Below are 20,296 nucleotides of genomic sequence, written 5' to 3'. Positions count from 1 at the left end.
CTACCATGTTTAGCTTGTGTAGTTATTTCATTATAAGCACTGCCTATGGAGATGTAATGATAACACAAGTATATTGATGATAACAAAACCTTCTGCCACAACATCCATAGCCACTACTGTGAAATGCCCAAGACTTTGCAGTGCAGAAAGACACTATCAGGTATTACAATCAGATATTATGAAGGGATTAGAGTAACCCATTTTCCATTAATGCCATTGCTGAAATAATGCTCTATTTTTTAATATATATATATTCATTAGTCATCTTCTCACCATTAATTGCCTTCCAGCTGTAATACTCCTATATTTATTGCTACAGCTGTATTCACCCATACCATTAGCACCAAATGTAGCCTCTAATTTCACTCATGAGTTGGCAATATTACGGCTTGTATAGTATCACAGGGGTTGTGCTTCTACAAAAGCTGAGTAAACATTTTGGCCATGTGTGCTATCGGTACTCTGTGTTTCTCTAATTCTCTCTCTCTTTTTTTTTTACAGGCTTCCTGTCTTTCACCACCTTCACACCGTGCTCTGTCAGTCTTACCGGTTTATCACAAGGTATGCCTGTTATATCCTCCTAACCCAATCTCCCTGTCTTACCCTTCTGCTCTAAAATCCTCCTGCCATACCCTTCTATCCCAAGCCTTCTTGTTTTACCCTTCTACCCAAAGTGGTCTTGTTTTACCCTTCTGCCCCATGCTTAAACCCTTCTACCCAAAGGGGTCTTGTTTTACCCTTCTGCCCCATGCTTAAACCCTTCTACCCAAAGTGGTCTTGTTTTACTCTTCTACCACATGCTTAAACCCTTCTACCCAAAGTGGTCTTGTTTTATCCTTCTGCCCCATGCTCTAACCTTTCTACTCCAAGCTGCTATAATTCTACCACCAGTTCTACCTGCTATACTATGCAATACAAGTGTTCAACCAACTATCTCAAGCTCTTCCTACCTTCCCATTCCCCTATGCTACCCAATTATTCTTACTCTATCTACACTCTTCCTTTTGCTTACCTTTCAGGGCAGGAGGTGGTTTACCTGGTGCTAATGTAGGGCACAATAACTATTTGACTGTTCCACTGGCAGTCCCACATCCTTGGAAAGCCTTGCACAGCTCCTGGCTTCAAAGTACCACTCAGTACTTAGACGTGTCACATCCCATCTTGTATCTCTCTAACTAACCCTCTTGAGTTAGAATTAAGTGGGTCCTCAAGTAAAAGATTGACTAAGTCTCTGTATATTATTTTTATATTTAGATACACACACACATTTGAGCATTAGATTTAAGTCTTAATTTTCGCTAGCCTACAATATAAACTAGGAATAAACATTAAGCTTAAATCATGCTTTGTAATTGAAATGCTAATTATTTGTACATCGGGGCTCATACCTGGTGCTATGGTAGGTAATGGTCCAGATGGCAACTCAATCGCAAGCCATTCCAGCAGAAAGCCTTTTTTGCTTATGCTATTATCACTTACAAATCCCACGGTCATTGAACTTGCTGAGGAGAATAAGGAAGGAGGTGGGGTAACCCCACAGTATGTTCCAAGTAAGTGATAGTGAATATTAGGACCATCATATATCTGAATGGTAAAAAAAAAACCACAAACTCAAGTTACATAGTGGAATACGACTTTTTTTTTTCTTTAAACAGATGAAAAAAAACTAAAACTTAGGCATTTGACACACATTTTGCAAGTCATTTGTCAACTATTTAAAAACAAAACTTTGCACATATTTTCATTGAAGAAACATAGCCATTTTGTCACACCTTTTCAGTAAAACTTGATTAGAAGATGTTTGGAAATTAATGACATATTGCCATGTTTGCAGTTATAAAATATGTCCACCTCTGCTGTTCTAGCATACTACATATTTTAAAAGCATGTGTATACAGTACTCTTTGTGGTCTTCTGGATTTTAACCAGAGGTCCACCAAATATGTGCTTCAAAACAGAGTGGACATGGGTAAAAAAAAATGAAGCTCTTTAAAATATCAATTTATTTTTGTCAGCTGGTTCTATAAAATATAAATTTGTTATTCAGGGGCAGTTACATTTTACAAACGTACTTGTAACTTGTCATAGGAGCAAGTGGAATGTTCTTCAATGTCAATCTCCAGAATCATGGCCTCAATGATCTGAGTGGATTCCACATTAATTGTCCAAATATAGTTGGAATGATGAGGATAATTTCTGGGCCACAGTGGGGAGGCAATTTGTCCTTGAGTTCCGAAAATATTGTTTCCAAATACTATCATAAAACAAGTTCAGATTTAGTATTCAGTATATAGCATGTCATTTTGGTGTGTACCTTTATATTTCTTATACATTTAAACTGATAGTTGAAGAGTTAAACTGAGAAAGATTAACTCTCTTGTTACATTCTGCAGGAATTATGGCTGTAAAAATCAAAAGATGTTTCATTAGGTCGGTGCTGGTGGAATTTCACTACAAGGAAAATAATTCACTGGAAGAAGTGAGTGACATTTTGAAGACTCATGCTAGTATATTGTACATTGTTTTTCTGAATGCGACTTATTTTTCAAGATATGAAGCTTTTCCTGGCAATAAGACCTACAATTCCATCAACCTAAGGTCACACACCATGAAAGGTTTCAAGGACAATTGTTAAAGGGACACTATAGACATTAAATCAACTTTAGCTTAATGAAAGCATTTTGGTGTGTAAATCATGCCCCTGCAGTCTCACTACTCAATTCTCTGCCTTTAGGAGTTAAATCACTTTTCTTTCTATTTATGCAGCCTTAGCCACACCTCCCCTGTCTGTGCCTCATACAGCCTGCATGAAATACAATGGTTTCATTTCCAATCTAATGTTAACTTGGTTTAGAAGTTTTTATCTCCTGCTCTGTAAAATTCAACTTTAAACAAGCACAGAAGGCTGCAGCAGGGTCTAGAAGGCTATTAACAGAGCAGGAGATAAGAAATTCTAAATTATACGGAAAATGCAATACACAATGTAATTTTACTCCTGAATGGCAGAGAATTTAGCAGTGAGACTGCAGGGACATGATCTATACACCAAAACACCTCCATCAAGCTAAAGTTGTTTTGGTGCCTAAAGTGTCCCTTTTGTATAGAGACAACATAATTATTTTGCAGCACTGTACAATAGGTAAAACAAGGCAAACAATTCTAACAAAAAAAAATTGACATATGGGAACAGTAGGTGAATAGGGACAAATAAACAGAGGGAAGTGAGAGGGCACACCAAGACAACTTATCTTCTGAATAGAAGTAATGCTCCATTGACCTAAAGGAAAGCAGGGATGGATGAAGCCTTAGAGGAAGGAAAGACAATGAGTTTAGTCTTGGAGAGGTTGAGCTTGTATAACATTTTGAAAGAGGTTTTTGGGATCATCTGAGAAGGTGGAGATGAGAAAGATGAAGAATGTGTGTTTGGCAAGAGAGAGGGCACAGGTGTAGGAACTCAACATAAAGTGGATGATGTCAGCCATACTATGAGACTTCCTCCAATAATGCTCTGCCACTCTCGAGTACCTTTGGAGGTATCGTGTGGATTTTTTATGTCAGGGTTGGCTTACTCTCTAACTTCAGTTGGCCAAGGTATGCCAATGTGAAGTGTTGGGGATGCACCATTGCATAGGGAAAAATGATAATGTTGAACTATCCCTGTATTTTTGGGAACTTTTGTTTCTCATTGATACAAATGAGAAACAAAATGGCACAGCAGTTTTTGGATACGTAAACTGCACTTCCCAGTGAATCTGGGACTGTTTAGAGTTATAGAACACATTTTTAAGATTAGGGTGGACATTTTTCTTTGTATTGTGCTAAGTAGATTTCCTGCCTGCAATTAGAAATGTCTAAAAATATCTTGAAGGTCGTGATAAAACCTTGATAAAAAATACACAACAGCCATTTTTACGAGTGTTTATGTTAACACTCGTCATAGGCAAAATCATTTTGTGTTAGATCTAACATAATCAGGTTCAGGAGAAATCATCACATCCTAGGAAAAAATATCTAAAAGTAACTGATCAAAGAAGCTCTGCTTTAAAATAGGTTTCAATATAAAACATTTAATGGAGAATTAAATCAGCATTAGCTTGTTATAAACAGTGTTGAAATAATTAAAATAACAATGATAAACAATCTGTTTTAAAATGCATTATTAAAAAAATTAAACCTACTTTGTGAATTAATCAGATAATTTCAAATTTTAGTCTAAAGAGCAGAGCTGGAAACTAACTGATTTTACGATTTTTTCCCAATTCAGCTATTTTTGACTAAAATTACTAATTACTTTCTCTGTTTTCCACAATTCATGATTTAGTAGACAGCGCTGTGCATGTGTCGCTAAAGGTGTAGGGTCAAATATACAGCATTTACTTACAACCCGATACAGTAGACCTGCGCTGTTTAACAAGGAGGGCTAGATAGTTCTTAAAGTGGAACTGTCACCATAAATAACCTTTATCTAATCTGTTTCTATATAGCTCCTTGTGTCTGAATCTCTTATATTTATTTTTTGAGTGCTATACTTTTAAGTGTAGCAGTCAGGTTGACAACATTTGACAAAGGGTGGAGCTTAAATCAAGGTTCAAGATCATAAGGAAAGGAAACCAAAATAAAAAAAAGATGACAGGTCCACTTTAAATCCTTAAAGCAGCAGACATTATGTCTCAAAATGTTGTCATATGAAAGGTAGTGCAAAATTCCGATAGTGAACAATCATAGAAAACAATAGTAATCTCACTTTATTACCATTTTGCAACATTTTTCTTATCAGGACACTAATAAATATCCTCCTATGTTTTGCTTTGGTTTTTGTTTGTTTTGTTGTTTAACGCGAGCATGAATCATGATAAACATCTGGCGTTAATTTTGATATAGTTTCCTAGTAAAAGCATGGATACGGTGATCACTTTAAAACTGACAACATTTTATGTGAGCAGGACTCTAACGCTGAGCCAGCCAAATACCATACCTCCCTATGTAGGCGGGGACAGTCCCTATTTTGAGCACAAATCCTCATGTTGTGTCTGAATTTATACCAGACCAATTATATTCACAGCAATGTGTTTTTACACTACTATAAGTGTTTTTTATAAATCAGTCTTGTTATAAATTATATTTTAATTGCATAATTTAAACAAATGGCCATTGGAGGTAACTAAAAAAGCTCCATTTTTAAAAATACATAGGGATTAAGGAGAGAGTGCAGGTAACTTGTTTTTCTTTGGTTTTTACTATATATTAGGGCTGATGTGTACTGTAGTCTTTGCTGCCGCCCAGTGATGGGAGTGAGCGCAGGACTTATCTTTCTGCAAAGCTACCAACTGCCTTGGCATCTGCTCTGCTAATCCCTAAGATTGACAGTGTCTCTCCATGTTCTAAGCATATATTCTTCCTTTTAGCAATGCTATAATATACTGTCCACAATATCTTTTCCCAGCCTGATAAATATATTTATCACGTTGTTACATATAAACTTACAATGAGAGAATGTGGCCCTAAACCCAGAGCCACTGTTAGAATGATCAGACACAAATTTAATCCATAGGATATGTCCAGTGATAGTTGTAACATTGCTTGGTAGTGAAAATCCACAGTAACGCCCCAGGAGCATGCCGGTTTCATCCCCTTCTCTTACTTCCACATAGTCATTCGTGCAATTATCACTTATTTGCAGAGAGAATGTCCTGAACGCAAAATAAAACACGGAATGTATTTTGTAATTGTAATTTGGATTGAGTAGTACCGGTACTTTACTAAATTTACACTAATGATTTAGATCAGGGGTCCTAAAACTCCGGACCCCCAGATGTTGCTGAACTACAACTCCCATGATTCTCTGGCTACCTATGTAATTCAAAGAATCATGGGAGTTGTAGTTCAGCAACATCTGGGGGGCCGCAGTTTGAGGACCCCTAATTTAGGAAAAATTATTCTCTGGCAATACTGAAATGGTTAAGTACGATGCAGGTAGGGTGCGGTTCCTTTCATAACTGGCTCACTTTAAGATCACAATTAAAGTTAGAGTAAGGGGAACACTATAGACCAGGGATAGGCAACCTTTGGCACTCCAGATGTTGTGGACTACATCCCCCAAAATGCCCTAACACCCATAATGCTGGCAAAGAATCATGGAAGGTGTAGTCCAAAACATCTGGAGTGCAGAAGGTTGCTTATGCCTGCTATAGACAATCAGCTTCCAACTGACACTGGAATTAATAGCTTGTTGAGGGAAGATGCCAAAGTAGTTGCAACATTTAGGTCAAAATATCATCTGAGTATATTGATTAGACTCCACAGTAATTTGTGGAACTTTTGGCTGCCTAGCAATCAGACTAGAACAATGTCTATCGGTTCATACTTATCATGGCCGACGCACCTTAAGCAGTTTTTTTCACACTTGTGCAATTGCACAAAGCATACCATAAAGGAGAAACATTTGCACCACCTGGGGTTTTAGTAGCCCAGCTGTGGAGACTAGAGAACTCCATGACCAGTTGTCTGCCTAAATTACCCTATTATACCCTCCCACCTGCCCTCTCATTTGTTAAATTCTATAGCATGGCCAAGCTGTCTGTGCATAGCTGTGCCCTCTTGTACAGCTTCAAAAATTAAACCCTGTGCAACGTGAGGCTGTACGGTGACACAGACATGGGGATTTGATTTCACATCATCTCTGTCATTTCCATGGGATTTGGTATTGAGTCTCCAGAGGAGGGTATAGCACAGCACTGACAACTTAAATATCCTACACTAACAGAAAAATAGGGGGGCTTTCCAATTATTTATCTACGAAAAATAATCCCATAGATTTTAATGGTAACTTCTGAAGATAAATAATTTAGATTTTTTTTTATAAGTCATTATATGATAATAATTAATACTAGTGGGCGGGTTGACATTGGGAGTGTCACTCCTAAGTTTTCCATAGGATACCTGAAGGTCTAAGGCTGGCCCTGGTTGGTCTACAAGATGTGGCTAATTAACATGTTCTGTTCCTCCCTATGTAAAAATATTAATATCTGTAGCCATTAATTGCCATGATTTTGAAATCCGCTTAGGGATAGCAAATCTGCTATGAATCTGCACAGCTTTGTTTCCTTTCCAAGTTATGTTTTAAGTTAAAGCAGTTGTTAAATGGCTTTCCTGCCAGACATTAGGGCTTCCTTCCTGTAAGGTCATTATGAGCAAAACAATATGAAGTCAGAAATGGATTTACATGAAAGAAAGCATGAGTCGATTGCCAGGAGAGCTGAGAATTTTCCAAACACACTCTGTATTTGATGGATAATCCTCTGGATAATTAGGACTGTTAAAGGCTCCACTTTCCATATGTAATGTGCCTCCACATGCTGAAAAAAAATACAAAATAAAAAACAAAAGTATTGTTTAATGTACAGATTAGTAACATTACACAGGAAAAAAAATTTAGCCTGCTTTATATCTGGACGATAAGTGTGCAGTAAGGTTTTAAACAGTAAATCACGTCATCGTCACCTACATGGGTGATATTATCACATACATGATTTGCCTTTTTCACATTGCCGTATTTGGTTGGTAAACTGAATGTGCATGGTCAGTACCAGGATAATTCAGTTGAGCCAGTCTGACCTAAAAATTAATGACTACTAGAACCTACAAAAAATATCCTTGTAGTCGGAACAAACATCTTTTCGCAGTCTCACTTCAGTTCTCAACCGTTCCAGGAATAGAGCAACTGAACAGAGATTGGATGGAGAGATGCTCTGTATGTGTAAACTACTTACATGACTTGTTTTTCTGGACTTAAGTATTAACATTGTTTCTTTTTTTGTGTGTTTTTCGTTCTTTATTTTTTTTGTGCAGAATATAATGGTAAAGCAGACACATGTCAAAAATAAAATACAAAAATACGGCATTGAGAATCGAGCACTTTTCGTAGAAATAAGAACATTGAACTATTGTGTCAAAGGTAATAGGCATCTATATGTTTATATAGGAAAAATACTGTATGTGAACTAACGAGATAAGAAAAAAAAATTCACGAAAATGTACATTAATAAGGCTATCGTGTACGTCCCCTGAGGGTTGGGAAAATTCCGTTCCGTGAGGTCAGAGATACACAATTATACCTCTAAAGGAATGGGTCCCCTCCCTAGGTTTACAGAGAGAGAAACAGAGTACAGAGTAAAAAAAATAAATAGCCAGTAGCAACTTAATTATAAATGTGAGCCAAGGTGATGGAACTTGGTGGTCCTCTTAGGAACCAGAGAGTCTGCATTCCGGGACTCAGTTGTTCAAGTCTCTTCTTTGGTAGGTACCCTGCGTTGTTAAACGTGGTGAGAATACTGATATAGTGGAGGGGTCAAGTCGTGTCAGGCCTGGTGTCACTGCTCTCACAGGCCCAGACAGGCACAGACATTGTAGCTAAGAGTCCAACTCCTGGTAACTCAATGCCTTGTAAACCGAGCCTAGGTGTGTGCATAATAGTGCCTCGGGAACCCAATGCTATAGGGAATATCCGTAGCATGAAGGAGCAATAATAGCGGCTGTAGGTTCATGTGCCATGTGATAGTGCCTATAGTGAGGTCCAGGAACAGTGACAGGGCAAAGTCCTCAAACATCAAAGGAGAGTTTCCACAAATAGCTGCTTGAATTAGGGTCTTGTCTTGCAGAGATTGGAACCTGTTTCCGTGGTAGTAATAGATTGAGAAGGTGGCGAAGATAGTGCAGCAGGTTGGGCAATCCCATTGAGTCTGGGACACCAAGTACTTTTAAATTATAGCGCTGTCTTTGATCTTACAGGGCTTCAATTCTATATGCAGTGGTGATTTGTTTCTGCTGGAGTTCAGCCCGTTTGTGTACTACGAAGGTAAGCCTAGAATCATGAGTTCTAGTTGTTGCCTCCAAGAGGGTAATCTCTTTCTCACGGCGCCTTCTATGGTGTCCTTATAGACCATATTAGCTGTAATGTACACTCTTAGTTCAAAGAGCATGTCTTTAAGCTGAAATGCAGTGACTAGGTCTCAGGTAACCGGTGGCTTGGCTTTAGGCCTGTTGGCAGGCTCCCTCTCCAGGGTTGTATGAGAGATCCTCAGATGAATAGTAAGAGCCCTCAACTCACAGTGCCATCTTGTCCCATGCCGACTTTTGGGAGCACCGGAGGAGTTCCCTCATGTCACAGCTGACGGGGCCTTGTTTTTTTTAAACAGGTTGTGGTGGAGTGGTTGGTTGACAATGGTTATTCTAACTTGCTTTTTCCTCCAACGTATGCACCTCCAGTGTGCTTCCATGCTGCCCTTCCTATAACAGTGCAGCTGCCAAATCCCAATCATGGGTGGTCAGACTAAAATCAATGGGAACTCTCCCATAAACATGAATTTATTCTTTGTCATTATTCCCTTTGACAGTTTAATTGACTTCTCCCAATTATGGGTTTGTTTTCTACCCTTGTGTTAAAAAATGTGGCTGCTAGTTGAATACATTTCTGTCTGCCACCTGAAATTAACATCTGGTTTACGCACTCCACCCTTTCAATATCTGTACATTATGCACAGTCACAACAATTGATTCTTTCCGATCACATTTTGTATATTGCTTGGTGACTTGTCAAGAAATCGAAGTGTTTTGAGTTCATTGCCACAATGCCTCACTGCAACAAGTAACCAATGTATGTGTTCAATCAGATGCGATATGTTGGCAGAGCAGGATTAATCACAAGGTGACCTTAGAGGGCTGTGAAGGGCCCAGTGGTCAGACAGGGACCCTCGAACCATTGGCTCTATTCTCCATCCCTAACACATGCATTGGAAATTTTATGAAGATTTTTTTTATTTTGTGAAAAACATATCTCTGATCTTTTCATTAACGTCCTTTTATTGATAGTCTGCATAATATGTGTGTTATGAGTCTACAATGCAGAGAGGTTGCCATTTGAGCGTCTATACACCTGAATGACAAACTTCACAGGTGTGTATTGAAAATTCATGTGCCATGTGAATGAATATTGTTTCATATCTATGTTCACTTTATATGTATTTTGCATAGCTATGACGTATCGATAGGCTGCAGTGATAAGCTTGTCTTTTTCTCTGAACTAGGTGTAAGGTGTAGTCAGATAGCGACAGCATCCGAAAAGGTGATAATTCATACTGGATCAGAGTAAAAGCTGATAAGGGCAAGGAATGTGACTGCTATTTTTGCCTACTGACTTCACATTAAGAGATTGTGACATTCTTGAGAACAAGCCCAATGTTTCTGCCTCAGGTTCAGTGGTACTGTGTGAATTATGGATTGATGTTCAGTTACATGATGATATATAAAGCTCCTAACTGCTATCACTCAATAAGATATAATATATCACATTGTACATGGTGAGACAAAGAGATGCAGAGCTGAGGTAGAGCATCACCTGAAGAAGACGCCAGGTAGGTTGCATGGAATCCTTTGGCTTGATTAAACCCATCAGAGATAAATTTGACCACAAGGGCATTACTATAAGAGGTTATAGGATGCGGAATTGTATTGCCACAGTAACGACCTGCAAATAATAGTGAAAAAGAGTTTTGTTTACGTTAAAAAATTAGACATACATTTAAATGGACTTTCTACATCTCGCAATATCTATGAGAAATTCAACAGTTATTTTTCTCAAGTACATTTCTCTTGCTTCTTGTTTCCAACTTGGTTATTTTATTTTAGCCAACTTGACTATTTTATTTTAGCCAACTTGGCTATTTTATTTTATAGGGCACTAGAATGTAAAATTCACTTTCCATACACAATTCCTGAAAACACCCAGGCCACTTCAGCTTATAAGGGCAAATGGTTAATTATGAAAAACATGTGGAAATACATTGGTGATATGGGGAGGTACCATGGGAATACACAATGCGTAAATAGGGAGATACATTCGGTGATATGCGGAGATAAACTTGGTGGGCATAGGGAGATGCACTAGGGCATACAGGGAATATGAAGAGATCAGGAGGTGGGATTTTAGTAGGCAGTGAGGGAAGTAACAAGGTTTGTATCACAATATCTTGGACCAGCCTTGATATGCCGCTATCTTTATGTTTTGTACTGTACCGTTTTTTAATTGTTCAGTATAGTGGTGGAGCTATAGTGTGCTAGATTTTGCTAGTATGTATGCCAGTAAGTATATTTAAGCAGGGATCTTAATGAAGATGTATTTGAGATTAGTATACTTTTTTTAAAACGTTTTTTTAAATCTGAGATAAATTATATATACCATACCTTGAGTGGGTGCTTCATAGTTATCCCCATCTAAAATTTCAACATAATCAAGTGTACAATTACGGCTGCTGTCTTCAATGACAAAGTCCGTGAAAGAGAGGGTAATGTGACTCACTGTAAATGAAATCAAATTATAAGTAGACGATCCACAATATGAAGTAGCAAAAACATATCAGTGTATTATATCAGTGTATTATGACTATTAACTTTAAGATGTAGGTAAATATTATCACACAATTAGTGAAGAGCGCACAAGTCTGCAATAAGTACTCACAAAAACAATCTGGCACTTTTCACAACAAATTAGGGCCTCCATTTAATAGTTTTGGATACGCTTTCCAAATGCTTTCATATTTTGAAAAAATATTTTAATATTTTCACACTTTCATATTATTTTGATATATTTGAATATTTTGTAAAACATTTATAGTTTTAAACATTTATTTAAAAAATATTAACTTGTTTGAAAGGCTTTTCCAGAAGTATTAGATCAAAGCCTAAATATTTCACAAAATGAAATATCATAACATTAGATACGAATAATAAAGGAACATTTTCACTTCCTAGTGTTTTTAATTTTATGTTTACCGATTCCCTATATTGAACAAATATATGTTTAGAGGTCTGAAAAATAAAACCCTCCATCCTTGAACTGGGTGCCTCCATCATTGCTTTCCGACAAACATTGTTATAAGCTCTGCATTGGGCAGTCAGTATAGACAGTTTTTGTTTCTCCTCGTCTAATACATTGTGTGCCCCGTCTGTGCCTTGACTCATCTGGATTATGATACAGTTTGCAAAATCTTTAATATATGTAATATGTTTAAAAGTAGACAGAGTATCTTGTAAAGAAAAAAAAAAAAAGGTTAACACGTATTAAAGCTGATTTTCTTTTTTTCAATGTGTAATTCAGGTGTAATTTTTTATTAAGGTGTAATTTGTAGTGATGGTTCCCTTTAACACATTGAAGGTGATAAAAATGTGATCTGTGTGATAAATGATTGTGTTAGCAGATTGTATGAGATATAATGTCTGTTTTCTGTAGAAGATTACAATATATCATTTTTTTTTATTTTTTTTTTTGTGCATATCATCATTACATATATGCTTGTCATGCCCCAAAAGCAATTGACGAGCTGGATATCGTATCATGCATTGAAACACATTTAGGACATTTAGATATTACTTGCACATTTTTAAGAGGTTAAGTTGAGTAGGTACTAGCTAGAGAGACAATACGTATTAGGCATTTGTATGGCATCAGCTAATAGCACGATTTTGATTAGAGTAGGTTCAGATTAATGAGACAAGCGTTGTAAAGATGTCAGAGATTTGTGTTCAGGGTTAGTTGCCAGTCTTTGTATGTGAGCTGACTGTATGAGGGTGAGGTTATGTAGCCTACATGTTACATATGCTTATATCTTAGATTGGCATATCTACTAACCCTGCGTTTTGCCAGTATTAGTAACTATTAGCAATAGGAAAAGGAAAAGACCACTTGGTGTCCCGGTATTAACCCCTTAAGGACCAAACTTCTGGAATAAAAGGGAATCATGACATGTCACACATGTCATGTGTCCTTAAGGGGTTAAAGCCCCAGCGTCCCCTGAGCACAGTACTTTTGTGTTGGCTGTTATGTGCATGCTTGTTAGTCCCGCCAATTAACAGGTTTCACTGTTGCCGCTGGCTCCATTGTGGGAAGCGACCGCAGCCTGTCAGCAGGGCTCCTGTAGCTGGGGGCGTCCGGTGAGTGTCATTCCGCTTGTACTAGGCTTCGCGTGAGCCTTTAGCCTGTGTCCGCTTCTCTGTCATTTCTGGTGGTCAGTAACGGTCTGTGTGTTCGTTGGGCTGCGGTGTGAGGGACTCTGGGTGCCAAGGCTTGGGACTCCATGTGCTCCATCAGGCGCTGGTGTAGCGAGGAAGCCCTGGCCATTTTGTAATAAAACTCTGGGTTCCGAAAGCATTGGAGACGCAGTGGGGTCGGTGAGTGGTGGTGTCGGATCCCTCCAGTGGGGAAAGGGATAACCCCCGCCGGTCCATAGGGGGGGGGACGGGACCCGTGAGGAGTGTTTCAGTGCTGCTACATGGTTGCTAGAGTTGGAGACAGGACGGCGGCCGTCCATCCTGCTTCCCTCCCGCGTAGGCCGCAGGCCCCAAAGTTTCTCGCAGCCTTCAGGGGCCTTAAAACTCCCGATCTTGGGGCCAGCAGTAGCTCCCACAGCTGCCTGTTCACTGTGCTTCATTTCTGGCTGCTTTCAGGTGCGATGTGCCATGTATTGCGTTCTAAAGGGTCAGATTGTGTAGGAGCCTCTCCCGCATGCGGCCGGTCAGCATGGCGGCCAGGCCCTGCCCCCCACAATATATCATTCTTATATCATGATATGTGCTATTATTATCATAATTATAAATGAGAGATCTCTTCTCCACCAATTTTGCAGGATCAGAATTGCCCTTGGCTGCATGAAATAAATATACTGGACATTCGCATGTATCAAAATTAATTATATCTATTATTAGAACTGACTGAACGGAAATAAGAATGAATAATAACTCTACATCATGAAATTATCGCTTACAAGGCTCCTGTGCTCGGATTATCCAGACACAGTTCTGGTTGTTTGGGTAATTGGCCGGGTATAACGGAGAGGATATCGTTCCTCCAGTAGAATCACTCTCGATGACGCCTCCACATGCTTAAATAAGGAAATAAAGGTCAGAATAAAGGGAAAAAAATGTTTTAATTCCAAGAGAAACACTTTAAATAACTCTAGTATTAAATGACAGCATAATTCTTTCAGGTGCCTGGTCAGTTTTTAACCTGTCCTCTTGGCACAAGTCCATTACCAATCTATCAACAGATAATAATATACTACATCCGTTTGTGAGAGCTGTCATACTCTTTACTGTTGCTCCAATCTGACTGAAGGCTATAAATACTAAACACCAAGAGTTGTGCCTGTTTCAATGCAGATAGATTTTACTCTTAAAGCCTCAATTCTTTGCTCACTTGTATCATGGGTGGTGGAACTTTGTGAAATTGCCCCTGTGGTTTTCTCGGTTGACTACTATCAGTTCTCCTTTTATTGACCTCTGAGAAAATAATTTCCGTAATACCAAGATTCCAATACCAACAGAATGCATCCATTAATTATTAATTATAAACCAAAGACTTCTTTTACCAACTTGTTCGAACTTCACTCTCTATTTCTTTAAATGACACTAAAGACATGATCTCTTAGCTATCCTTGTGCTAGCTTGGCATTTGAAAATTATAGGCCAAATTAGCCAAGTCCTTCAACTCAGTAATATGTCCTACCTTTATACTGGCCTTACCACTAACTTTTGGTTTTCAATCCATCACATTTAATTGTTTAGTAAAAAAATCAATGTGGCGTCCACTGTCCCCTTTGTCTTGCATAGAAAATCCTTGGACACCGTGATGGGTTCATTTATCAATACCACTCTTTGCATACCTCCGTTCTTAATGGACCACCCTATGCATAGATGTGCCCTGGTGTTTAAAATAAAGAGGGTACCTTCGATCTCATTCCCATGTTCTCATTTATGTAGGTGGGATTGAACCTGGTAAGACATGTTTTTTTTTTGTACTGTGACAATTATAGTTTCTTAAATTAGCTAATTTTTGAACCATGGACTATTTTCTTTGTAAAAAGTAGCCAGCATATTCTACTAGGGGCTCTCAATCATTCATCAAGTGACTGCCTAGCTTAACTTAAGAAAGCCTAGACTTCCTAGACTTGCCTCTGCTAAAAAGAATAATGAGCTCAGCTGTAGCGTGGCGTCCATGATGTTGGACATACTTGCCCATCACAACCACAAATAAAATTCTCCTTAACTGTCAATCATCCAAGATAAAACAAACTCTACCTTCACTAAATTGAGAGCTGAATCCTCTGCGCTGTCCGCTGTGGTCTGACCGCAAGTGGATAAACATTGTGTTTTGAGTAGATATAATTGCACTGGGGACTTGGCTTCCACATAAAATTTGAAGAACTGGAGCATCACTATTTTCTCCATCATAAACCTGGATAGGAAATTTAAAAAAAACAAAAAAAAAAACAAAGTCAGGAGAACTTTACATTCTCATCAATAGGCATACATTCTAAATTACAGTGAAACTTTTGACATGTAAAAATGCATTTCAAAGATGGGAAAATGTGTTTGGTTGCCAGATAAAGTACACATTGATTTTTATGCATCCTTGTGCAGAAGAAGGATTTTAGTTTATGTAAGGGACCACAAAACTGTATTGTACATTTTAAATCTCTGAACCCGTAATACATAATTGAGTGTTTTTTTTTAGTTTTAGTTTTTTTGTGTTATGCCAGGCTGATTGTTTCTTTTGCTTTTATTTTATTTTTTTATAGTCCACTGGAAAATCAAAACAAAAGAACAAAAGACCAAGATTTCCACACTGATGGTATGACAGGAATACATTGTAGTTAAAGGAACACTTTCGGGTCAGGAACACAAACATATATTCCTGACCCTATAGTGTTAAAATCACCATCCAGCCCCTCTGCCCCCCTCCCCCACCTTCCTAAATATACTAGAAATCTTACTTGTATTCAAGTCTGCAGTTGCTGACTCTGACCCTTTTCTGCCTGTTTGGCAGTCATCATCAGAAGGGATTCTCTGATCCAATCACAATGCTCTCCCATCGATTGTCTGAGACTGTCAAGGAGGCAGATCAGGGGCAGAGCCAGCACAAGCCAAACACAGCCCTGGCCAATCTGCATCTCCTCATAGAGATGCATTGAATCAATATATCTCTATGAGGAAAGTTCAATGTCTCCATGCATTGGGTGGAGACACGGAATGGCAGTGCTGCTTACTCTGCAGCACTGGCCCAGGAAGAACCTCTGGCAGCCAGTGGAGTTATCACTAGGCTGTAATGTAAACACTGCCTTTTCTCTGAAAAGACAGTGTTTACAGCAAAAGGCTGGAAGGGAATGATTCTACTCACCAGAATATACAATAAGCTGTAGTTTCTGGTTATTTTAGTTCTGGCGACTATATTGTCCCTTTAACCAGGAGCTGAAGTGCTGCAGCCACGGGTAGGGAATTAATCTGTTTAAACTAGACAGAAAGTTGCAGCATTGCAGTTACTGTATCTCGGGCTTCTGGAGTTCAGTTTTGATTAACACATCATAATCTCCTAGATGACTAGATCCTAGAGATTGCTAGATTGTAAACCTGTTTCTATCACTATTATTCTGACTTTCAGTTACATGGTTACATTGTAATCTATGTTAAAAAGACTACAGTCCAATATTCACAATATTCACCCTTTAAAACCCATTCCTTTATGTTGTTGATCCAAAAGAATGCAAAACGCCCCGAATGTAATGTGTGTTGTGTTCTAGGCTTAAAGGGACACTCCAGTGTCAGTTTAACAAATCGTTAACTATTCAGCTATTTGGGCCAAACATTTGTAACTTTAATGTTAAACAAAGATAAAAAAAAATAAAATGTGAATATTTAAGACTTGCTAAAAAGAGACCGTATCTTGCCAGTTGTTCTATAATAGTGTTGTTGTTTTTTTTTTGACGTGATTGATATCCTCATTTCATTAACAGCTGTCACACTGACAGCGATCTTCTTGAACTTACTTGTCAGTGCAATTTACAACGGTCTCAAGTTTTAGGAGATTATCCTAATGTATGAGTCACATTGTTTCGATAAGATTTTCTGTTATTTTAACCAAAAACGTGTGATAAGCAAGCATGCATTGAAGTTCCACCCATTGTTTTTTTTTACCAGCTTTTTAAATTGAAATGAGATCTGCAAGTCATGTAGTGCGCTAGTGAAAACCTTGTTTTGAAGAAATGACAGATGACGTGTGTCATCTATAAGAGTAGACCGTCGTTCATTTTTAGGCCAGTCCTCATGATTTGGACCACTGGCCAAATATTATTCTGCCAAGCTATGCCTTTATCATTGATACTGAGCTACTAGATTCAAGCAAATGTCAAATAGGCAATTAGCCTGTTCATATTATTCTGAGATTGGACGTCACAGTGCAGGTAACCAGTGTTATGTGGTGTTTTTCTGCAAAACCGCTTGGCAGTGAAGGGGTTAACGATTACTACCTGTAACAGATGTGAGTGTGAGCATGCAAGCGTGTGTGAGAATAGCCAGATATTGCTTTTTCCCACGAGATCTGCTGCTTTCTCTAGGTCAGATAACGGGATAGAAGGATCATATTTCCTAATTATAAGTAAAGCAAATTCTATTTGGCTGAAATCGCAAAAAGGGCTTTACAAACTAAAGTCACTTGTGATACATTGACTGCACACATGTGCAAAAATAATGAAACTAAAATGAGGAAAATGAACGCTGTGAATTTTTTTCAAGGCAGCAATTGTCGCCTAACATTTGCAATTAATTTTCCAATTTATTACTTTTCACTGCTTAGCGAAGTATGCTGGTTATATAATTAACAGGTGGGTTCATAGCAATTTATGAGATCATTATATTTTTAATGCAAGGTTTCACAACTAACAGTAATATTGCTGTTTGCGTTGGTGTCGCTCACAAGTTTTAGTTAATATTTATTTTATGCTGAGTTATATTAAAGCCAATAAAATAACAGGTGTCCAAAGTGTATTTAATAACTGCAAATTAGCCCAATGATGCCAACATAACCGCAGTAAATCTTAGAAATTCTTGGATTCCTGAGTACTACAAAAGATAACACACTGTTATCAGCTAGAAACATAGATGGCGTTTTCCCATGAAGCCACAGGGGGCACTGTGCTGGGAGGAAGAGATTACACTTCACTTCCTCCTGGGTCCCAACGAGCAGCAGGGGAGAGTGACAGGGAGAGTAAAGGAAGCTCAGCTTTGCTCAGAGCACAGGAGGAGCGATGCATCTTATCTGTGTGTGTGTGTGTGTCAGTCTTTGAGGGGGGAGTTCAGTCTGTGTGTATGGGTCAGTCTGTTTGGGGAGGGGGGATCTGGGGGTGCATGCGTCAGTCTATATGTGTGTGTGTCAGTTTATAATATTATTATTTATTATAATTGTATTATTTATATAGCGCCATCAGATTCCGTAGTGCTGTACAATGGGATGTATGGGTGGGTCAGTCTGTATTTGGATGAGTCAGTCTGTGTGTGTGTGTATGAGTCAGTCTGTCTGTATGGGTCATTGTGTGTGTGTGTGTGTATGAGTCAGCCTGTGTGTGTGTATGGGTCATTCTGTGTGTGTGTGTGTGTGTTTGTGTGTGTGTGTTTGTCATTCTGTGTAATTGCTGGCGATCAAAAAGAGATAACTCTGATCAGTGGCGTACACATGACCCATGGGGCCCCGGTGCGAAAATTGATCCGTGGGCCCCCCCCCCTCGCGCTTACTCTGCGCGGGCCGGGGCAGCAACACATGGCGGCGGGCACCTGGTCGCAGGGGTTGCGACCGCGGTATGTACGCCACTGCATGGAGATGCACACACACTTAAAGGACCACTACAGACACCCAGATCACATCAGCTCAATGAAGTGGTCTGGGTGTCAGGTCCCTCTAGTTTTAACCCTGCAGCTGAAAGCATAGCAGTTTCAGAGAAACTGTTATGTTTCACTGAGGGTTAATCCAGCCTCTAGTGGCTGTCTCACTGACAGCCGCTAGAGGCGCTTCCGCCATTTTAAGACACTGAACGTCCATAGGAAAGCATTGAGTAATGCTTTCCTATGGGCGGTTTGAATGCGTGCGCGGCTTTTGCCGTGCATGCGCATTCGGAGCTGAGAGGCGGAGGGATCCCCAGTGCCATGGGAGTCCGGCGCTGGAGAAAGGTAAGTGCTGAAGACACACACACACACACTCTCACAAACAAATGCATACACACTAGCTAACAGACACACACATTTACTGACAAAGACACACTCAGCGGCAGACATACATACACACTCACTTACAAAACATACACTCTCACTGACAAACACACACTCACTAACAGACATCAAACAGACTCACTAACACACACACACACAAACACACTCAGTAACAGACACACACAGTAACACACTCACTGACACTCACTAGCAGACACACACTCTAACACAAACACCAACACACACACTAACACACACACTAACACACACACTAACACACACACTAACACTCACTCACACTAACACTCACTCACACACACACACACACACACTAACACACACACACACACTAACACTCACACACACTAACACACACTAACACACTCACACTCACACACACACACACACACTAACACTCACACACACACACACACTAACACTCACACACACTTACACTTACACGTTTTTTTTTTATTTAATCCCCCCAGCCTCCTTACCTTTTGGAGTGCTGAGGGGATTCCCTGGGGTCCAGTGGTGCTGCTGGGCTCCTGGGGGGGGCGGTCACCCGGCGGGCTGGCTGGTCCTGCGGGCGCGCGAGGGAGCACTCTCCCCTGAGTGCTTCCTCTTCAGCTCCCTCGCGCGCCGCGTACTGATACCGGCGCCGGAAGATGACATCATCTTCCGGCTCCGGTATCAGTGCGGTGCGCGAGGGAGCTGAAGAGGAAGCACTCAGGGGAGAGTGCTCCCTCGCGCACCAGCCGGCCGCCGGGTGTAAGCAGGGCCAGCCTCGGGGGGCCCGGAGGTGGCCGGCTCCTGGGCCCCCCAGGAGAAGAGGCTGGCCCAGAGCGTACATACCGGGTCGCAGGGGCGGCCGGGCCCCCTGGTGGGCCGGGCCCGGTCGCAGCCGCGACCCCTGCGACCCTGGTATGTACGCCACTGACTCTGATGTTATCACCTCCCCTGTACCTGGTGGATAGGCAGCCCTCTGAACCAGCACACATCTAATTATGTCACCCCCTTCCTGCAAGGTAAGAACAGGGAAAGGGAATAATATTTGTTTTTTTAAATAGTTATTAAAGTAAAAATTTTAAAGTCCCTCCCCCTACACTATCTTACACACAGCACACCCTCACAGATAGTAAACCCCTCCGCATACAGTACACTCTCACCCACACAGAGTACACCTCTTCATACACACACAGTGCACTCCACA

General features: G+C 39.8%; 1 protein-coding gene across 1 annotated transcript in view; it reads right to left on the bottom strand.

Annotated features, from left to right (window-relative positions):
* Positions 1-20,296, bottom strand: part of CUBN (cubilin) — a 211,485-nt gene that overhangs the window by 54,148 nt on the left and 137,041 nt on the right. Inside the window, exons 32-39 of the mRNA XM_063452505.1 lie at positions 15,127-15,283; positions 13,815-13,931; positions 11,239-11,352; positions 10,394-10,522; positions 7,223-7,355; positions 5,485-5,690; positions 2,073-2,254; positions 1,389-1,584 (exon numbers count right to left, since the gene is read on the bottom strand). Of these exons, the coding sequence (XP_063308575.1) occupies positions 1,389-1,584; positions 2,073-2,254; positions 5,485-5,690; positions 7,223-7,355; positions 10,394-10,522; positions 11,239-11,352; positions 13,815-13,931; positions 15,127-15,283 (1,234 nt within the window). The remainder of the gene's footprint in view (positions 1-1,388; positions 1,585-2,072; positions 2,255-5,484; positions 5,691-7,222; positions 7,356-10,393; positions 10,523-11,238; positions 11,353-13,814; positions 13,932-15,126; positions 15,284-20,296) is intronic.

This window comes from Pelobates fuscus, chromosome 4 (genome assembly GCF_036172605.1).
Source record: "Pelobates fuscus isolate aPelFus1 chromosome 4, aPelFus1.pri, whole genome shotgun sequence".
Classification (NCBI taxonomy): domain Eukaryota; kingdom Metazoa; phylum Chordata; class Amphibia; order Anura; family Pelobatidae; genus Pelobates; species Pelobates fuscus.
The sequence above is the reverse complement of the archived record's forward strand: the minus strand, read 5'-3'. Positions and strand labels throughout refer to the sequence as shown.